The sequence below is a fragment of the Carettochelys insculpta genome, chromosome 16, assembly GCF_033958435.1.
Source record: "Carettochelys insculpta isolate YL-2023 chromosome 16, ASM3395843v1, whole genome shotgun sequence".
In the NCBI taxonomy this organism is placed as follows: Eukaryota; Metazoa; Chordata; order Testudines; family Carettochelyidae; genus Carettochelys; species Carettochelys insculpta.
In genome coordinates, this window is record NC_134152.1 from 4,176,509 (window position 1) to 4,183,558 (window position 7,050).

A 7,050-nucleotide genomic window follows, 5' to 3' on the forward strand; every position below is an offset into this window, starting at 1 on the left:
CCCCGCTTCCCCAGCCAGCGACCTGCCCCCCTTGCAAAGGCCCCTGCCCCCACCCTCACCCCTCCAGCCAGTGACCTCCCCCTGCTCCCTGCCCCCCCTCCAGCCAGCGACCCCTCACACACACTGGCCCCTGCACCAGTCCCTGCCCCCCCGCCCACGCCTGACAGCCCCACGAGCTGAGAGACCCCGTCTCTGGTAGCTGATTGGCTGATATCCCCATAGCCCCGCCTCTAAACCCCAGGTGCCCATCACGAGAGTGGATACCAGCCCTTTGCCACGGGGAGCCCCGCCCCTGTTCCCTCAGCCCGCCCCCCGAGACGGCAGAGTCCCGGCTACCCCGCATCCGGCCGCTAGGGGAGACGCTGAGTCGCAGCGGCTCCCTTCCCAGCATGCCGCGCGGCGGCTCTTCGCCGCCCAGAGCTTTGCTCTGATTGGCTACGCCGCTGGCGACTCAGTGCCCGCCTCCTGGGAATGACAATGTTCGGATTGGGTGATGGCGGCTGCTTTGTGTCCCACACCGAAGTGCGATTGGCGGGATGAGAGCAGCGGGCGCGATGATTGGCTGTTGCAGGCGCGGCCCCGCCCCGCCGCGCTGTGATAGGCCGGCGCACGGCCGCGCCGGCGGGGGTTGGTTTCCCTCTCGCGTCGCGGCCGTGTGCAGCGATGGCGGCTCTGACGGGCACGGCGGGCGCGGCCGGGCTGCTGCCCCCCCTCTCGGTGCCGGGCGTGACGGAGCTGAAGCCGCTGAGCCGCTACGAGGCGATGCGGCTCGGGCCCGGCTGGAGCCACTCGTGCCACGCCATGCTGTACGCGCCCAACCCGGGCATGCTCTTCGGGCGCATCCCGCTGCGCTACGCCGTGCTGGTCAGCGGCGGGGCCGGGGCCTGCGGGGGGCCGAGGGGCGGGGCCTGCGGGGGGCCGGGGGGCGGGGGCTGCGGCGGGAGCCGGGCGGGGTTGGGTGGTGGCTGGGGCGCGGGGCTGGGGGGCGTGTGGGGAGTTATCGGGTATCCTCGGTGGGAAGGAGAGTGGGGCCACCCCGTGCAGGGCCGAGTTTGGGGCCTTCCCTGTGCTGCTCCCCCGCCCACCGGCGGCTGCCCAGGCGCAGCTCGACTAGTCCTCCCTCCCTCGCTTGAGCAGGGCCGAGCAGCTGCCCGGAGGACAGCGACGCCCCCAGGCGCTAGCCCCCTTCCCGAGCTCACCCCGAGTTCTCCCAGCTCCTGCTCCGCTGGGCCGGCGGGTTCTGTCTACGGTGGCAGCTCTTGGCAGAATAGCCCCTTTAAGGGAAAAGTGCGGGTGTGTGCGCGCACGTGGGTGCTTGTGTGCATAGGCGTGTCGCTTGCAGCCCTGGCGGTGGCTGCGAGGAGGGTTTCGCAGACCCCCCAGCCGCCGCAATAATGCCCGCCTGAGTCTGCGGATCGGGCGTTCCATTGCCGTCCCTGCCTTCCCGGCTTGTGCTGAACAAGCACAGAGTAAACTGAGCGAGCCTGGCAGGTTTTGCAGCTGCTCTAGGCTGTGCTGTAAGCTACGGTGAAATTGACAAGCCGCGTCTGTTTCACTCTGTGGCACCCTGGGGAAAGCAGAGCCTGGGGAGGATTCAAGCCCAAATGTAAGGGAGGGGCAGAGCAGCGAAAATAAGCCACCTTCCCCTCCTCACAGCAGCCCAAAGAGGAGAGCTTCACCTCCAATCCAGCAGACAAGAGAGGATGGAGGTTCAGGTTTCTCCGCTATTCACTAGCTGAGGCTGATTCAAGACATGGCGATCCTAACCTCTCTACTCTTGGGTAGTACCTAGGAGTAGGAGGGGACTGAATGTGCCTCTTCAGCTCACCAGTGACTCTCGTCTGTGCATCTCTGGTTGGTCGGGTTGGTTCTCTGGCTGCTATGCTTAGGTGTGCTTGTCAAGACTTGGTGCTGAATGCTTGCAGGTCACCTTGCTCCAGCAGTGGCATTGGATTGATGGGTTTCCCTTCTAGGTTCTCCATATGCCATGGTACTGCTGTCTCAAAAAATTCCCCAGTATTTCAGTACTGGGTATATCTCAAGATCAATCTCAGCTTCATTCTGCAGAGCAATAGGATTGGGCTTCCGTGAAGGACTACTGGTAAAAAAAAAAAAAAAAATTGGAAGGGGTTGGGAAAACTGACTGCATGAGCCTGCTCAGATACAAAGGGCAGCAGGATTCTCTGCTAAGAATGATTGCCATGAAGGAGCTGTTTGGCCTTTTGTGCTTAATTCCTAGTGAGACAAATAGGGCTCTTCATGCCTCTCACCAGCAAAAACTCTGGCAGCCCTTCATGGGGTCATGTTCCAGGTTTTCCTTCACAAAGACAATTTAAGACACAAATATTGTGCTGAAGCTAATGGGGTAATGGAAGTGAGGCATAGTAAATGCTCATGCTTCTCTGATTAAGGTCCATTCTGTTTTGTGCCTCACCAACTTTGGTCTTTGTCTTGGAGAGTTTTCCTGTGGTGGTGAGTGCCCAGCTCCCAGCTGTGGGTACGCTCTCCTCTCCCACAGGGTCCCTGGGGCTGTGTACCGTGCCCCATTAATGTGATGCGCCTCTATTGCAGATGCAGATGCGATTTGACGGACTACTGGGCTTTCCCGGGGGGTTCGTGGATCGCCGTTACTGGTCCCTGGAGGATGGTCTGAATCGGGTGCTGGGCTTGGGTTTGGGCTGTGTGCGCCTGACGGAAGCTGATTATCTATGCTCGCACCTGACAGAGGGGCCACATCGCGTGGTGGCCCACTTCTACGCCAGGCAGCTGACCTTGGAGGAGCTGCACACCATCGAGATCTGCGCGGTGCATTCCCGAGACCACGGGCTGGAGGTGGGGTATTCGGGGGAGTGTCCGGAAGCTCTGAGATGTTGTATCATGGGGGAATGAAGCTTCCCTGACTAGGGCTGCTGGGCTGCTATCCACGGCAGCTGGGCAGGGGAATGCACCGCATTTAACAGCTAGTGGCGAGTGCTATGCACTGCCACGTTGCTGTCCCTAGCTGGGAGCCCTGGCCCTTCACTGGGGGAGTTGGCAGGGGCCCGACAGCGCAGGGAGGGCTCTGTGTTTCACTCTGAAAGGGAGTGCTCTTTGCTTGTCAGTCATAGCCTCTGCCTGGGGGCTTCGGTGATCTCCAAGTCACCCTCTGATCTGGTGGGCCTCAAGTGAGGGCTGCACGTGGTGTTGTCTGTGGTTGGAACCATGCTCTTCTGAGTGGCAGTGTATTGCTTTAATCAACAAGGTACTGGGGGCCCAGCTTGGATTGCACATAAGTTGGTAAGAAGTCAGTCAGAGACATGAGTTTTTCTGGGGGAATCTGCTGCTACAGGATCTCTGGCAGGGTCTGCGAGCTTGTGCCAGCTCATCTAATACCCCGATGTAGAACCCAGACTGTGGAGGACCCTTTGTGCACCCTGGGCATGATGCTGTGATCTGCCAGGAGTTATGCTGCATGGTCACTGAACGTGACCCTGGGTGGTGGCACCCATTGAGGGGGACATGGAAGGGCAACGCAGAGACCCTGAACACAGGCCATCCCTGGGGCCAGGTGGTGGTACTCCTGGGATGTGGGGGTGGTGGGGAGTGGTATGGAATGTGGGGTTGGGGGGTCCTGGGGGCTGGTAGAGGGGATGAAACAAAGGGTAAAGGATGGTGTGGTGGATCAGTGGCAGGGAGGATGGATGAGAGGGACAGGATGGGTGAGCAGACTGGGACGAGGGTGCTTATGCAGAGGGTATGTGGGGCACCAGCTGTGTGGGGCCTGGAATAATGGGCAGGGGTGTGGTTTTCATGCAAGGGGCTGGGGGCAAGTTGGATGTGGCACTGTGCTCATCCTGGGTGAAGGAGGGGCTGGAGTGGGAGGGGGTGCATGGGCTGGGGAGGTCTGGCACCTGCAGTACAGCAGGTTGGGGGGGCTGGTGCTGAGGGGGGTGGGGGGCAGGTGGAAAGTGCCATTTGTGGTTAATCAATTACATGTGCTGTTGCAGGTGATGGGAATGGTCCGCGTCCCCTTGTACACCCAGAAGGACCGCATGGGCGGGCTGCCGAACTTCCTGGGGAACTCCTTCGTCGGGACTGCTAAATTCCAGCTGCTCTTTGCCCTGAAGGTTTTGAATATGGTGCCTGAAGAGAAGCTGGCAGAGGCTGTGGCTGCCACACAGAAGCCGAAAGAGCCAGCAGCCACAACAGCCAGTGTGAAGGCAGCTGCGACAGCCAATCAGGTGGTGGCTAAGCCAGCAAATGTGCAGGCAAATCAGCCCAAGGCTGAGCCACCTGCTGAGCCTGTAGCGGAGCCCAAGGCTGAGCCACCTGCTGAGCCTGTAGCGGAGCCTAAGGCTGAGCCACCTGCTGAGCCTATAGCGGAGCCCAAGGCCGAGTCTGTGGCTGAGCCAGTGGCGGAGCCCAAGGCCGAGTCTGTGGCTGAGCCAGTGGCGGAGCCCATGACCGAGTCTGTGGCTGAGCCAGTGGCGGAGCCTATGGCTGAGTGATGGATTTTTGTCAACTTGATTTAAAAATGGGTAAAAAGACTAGAGACTTTCTTCTATCTTCCCAGGCAGTCGCTGGCTGCAAACACCACCCCTGCGACTCCATCTTGGTGCTCTTCAGGTGGAGTGGGATTAATTTGCCTGGAATGGAAAGCTGTTTGTAAAGCCCATAAATAGCATCAAGCTTTCCAGATCTCCTCCTCCGTGTGCGTGCTCACACGGGGCCTCTCTTAGAATGCTTTAATTTACAGGGATGCTCTGCCCCAGTTCAGGTCCCGGCTTAGGTATTGTTTTAATGAACAGAAATTTTACTTTTTAAATTGTTACAAGAGGCGTCTTTAGCCCCCTGCTGTAGTGCTGGGAAAAGCGGGAGAATAAGCGAACCCAACTGAAGAGACAAGTCTGCTAGTCCTAGCTCCAGGCCATGTGCAGAAACGAAGCTGCCTCCTGTAGGACAGACCAGGCTAGGAGTGCTCCTGGGGTCCCCTGGCTTTGTCATTTTGGGACACATGGAAGAGTTGAAAGTGGCAGCTTACCTGGCTCATCTGTTCCCAGGTGGCTTAAAGGCTGTGCCCCTGTGGGGTGCTGTGTGGCTTTGCATATGGAGTGTTGGAACAGGAAATAAATGGCTTTGCTGTACTTGTTTGCTGGTGGGGTCTTCTCTTAATGTGGGGTAGGGTATTAAGAATGTGGGTGGAGTCACAGGTCCCCCAGCCCTAGTCCCTCTGGTGTGCTGCAGCTGTGCACCTTGGGAGATGATTCTGCATGGAATGGAGCAGCCAGCACCCATCTGCTGGGCTCATAATGGAGGCTAGTTAACTTCTGCTGTGTTGGGAGTGAGCCCCCCCTCGGCCCCGACTACAGTAGTAGTACTTAAAGGAGACCTTTCTGTTCACAGTTCCCTCGAATGGTTGGGAACTGTTCCCAGAACCCTTCTGTGGTGGCAGCCAGTGCCTAACCACTCTGGCCAGATGCACCTGTCTCTCCAGGGGGTTGTGTGGTGCTCTCAGGGGCGTTGAACCATTGTCACTAAGTCTTGTGATTTGATATTGTCACAGAATTGCTGCCTTCACCTCTGCATGATCGCCTACCCCATCCTTGCTGATGGTAGGAGTTGCATCCAGAGCCTTCCATGCCACCATGGATACCAAGCAGATCCCCTGTCCCCCTTTTGGTCAGACATGCTTCTTCCATTCATTTACACCTGGCTCTGTCCCTCCTGCTCAGATGGGGTAATTTCACTTCTCTCTGCACCAGTGTGCAGCAGCTGCCGCCCCAGCCCTGCCCTTCCTATGTCAGAGTGCAGCCTGATGCTCCCCTATCTTATGTTTCCTGTACTGCTACCAAGCCCTTTGCTCTGGTCACTGAACAGTTACTCTGGGCCAAGGGAGTTCTCTGAACTGAAAATGGAGCTCCCCTCTTGGGTCTCTGTCTTGAGCCTTCCTTTGCTGATGGCTCACATTGCTCTAAGGGGATGCTTGAGGCAGGAGCAGATTCCTTGATGCTGGGCGTGGTGCTCTCCTTCCAAGACTGGTTTCAAACCAGGAGTGGCCTGTCCCCTTCCTTTCTTCCCATTAAGCCCCTCCATCTTGGAGTGAGGCTCTGTGGCCAGGGGCAGTCAGTGGGTGTGATACACTTTCACTTCAGCAAAGCTTTTGACAGTCTCTCACAACATTCTTGCCCCTAAGCTCGAGTATGGGTTGGAGCCTTGGACTATAAGGTGGATAGGAAGCTGGCTTGACAGCTGGGCCCAACAGGTGGTGGTGGTCAATGGCTCAATAGCTGGATGGTGGTTGGTTTCAAGTGAAGTGCCCCAAGGCTCTGGGGCTGGTGGTGGTCATCCTTCTTAACGACCTGGCTGAGGGACACGGATTGCACCCTCAGCAAGTCTGCAGATGTCACGCAGCTGGGGGGGGAAGAGGCAGGTATGTTGTAAGGGGGAGAGAGGATCCAGAGTGACCTGGATAAACTAGAGGACGGGGCTAACAAAGTCAAATGTGGCTCAACAAGGAGAAGCGAGTTCTGCACTTGATGCAAGAATCCCAAGCAGGGTTATAGGCTGGGGCCTGACTGGCTAAGGAACAATACAAGGGAAAGGGACCAAGGAATTGTCATGGATGAAAGGCTGGATATGAGTAAACACTGTGCCTGTGTAGCAAAGAAGGCCAGTGGCATAGTGGGGGGCATTAGGAGGAACATTTCAAGCAGATCTCGAGAGGGGGTTGTTCCCCTCTGTTTAGCACTGGTGAGGCCACATCTGCAGTACTGTGTCCAGTTTTGGCTCCCAGTGCAGAAAGGATGTGGATGTGCTGGAGCAGGTTCAGCAGAGGGCAACAAAAATGATTAAGGGGTTAGAGCACATGACCTATGAGGAGAGGCTGAAGGATTTGGGCTTTAGGTTGCAGAAGAGAAGACTGAGGGGTGACTTGATAGCAGCCTTCAACTTCCTGAAGGGGAGCTCTAAAAAGGACAGAAACTGTTTTCAGTGGTGACAGATGGCAGGACAAGGAGCACTGGTCTGCTCAGGGCAAGCAGCACAGCTGGATTGGCTCAGCCAGGACCCCAG

At 57.7% G+C, this 7,050-nt stretch overlaps 1 protein-coding gene across 2 annotated transcripts; it reads left to right on the forward strand.

Moving 5' to 3' along the window:
* Positions 1-621: 621 nt before the first annotated feature.
* On the forward strand, positions 622-5,123 carry NUDT16L1 (nudix hydrolase 16 like 1). 2 transcript variants are annotated; one of them, XM_075010338.1, is made up of 3 exons: positions 622-864; positions 2,572-2,832; positions 3,987-5,123. In XM_075010338.1, the coding sequence occupies exons 1-3, from the start codon at positions 664-666 to the stop codon at positions 4,485-4,487; spliced, it is 963 nt and encodes a 320-aa protein (XP_074866439.1). In that variant the 5' UTR covers positions 622-663; the 3' UTR covers positions 4,488-5,123. The 2 variants fall into 2 exon arrangements, with proteins under 2 accessions (XP_074866439.1, XP_074866440.1); XM_075010339.1 differs by lacking the exon at positions 2,572-2,832.
* Positions 5,124-7,050: the final 1,927 nt, after the last annotated feature.

Coding starts and splice junctions, on each gene's coding strand:
- NUDT16L1 (XM_075010338.1), top strand. CDS start 664: ATGGCGGCTCTGACGGGCACGGCGGGCGCGGCCGGGCTGCTGCCCCCC. Junction 865..2,571: donor CGCTGCGCTACGCCGTGCTG/GTCAGCGGCGGG, acceptor CCTCTATTGCAG/ATGCAGATGCGATTTGACGG. Junction 2,833..3,986: donor CCCGAGACCACGGGCTGGAG/GTGGGGTATTCG, acceptor GTGCTGTTGCAG/GTGATGGGAATGGTCCGCGT.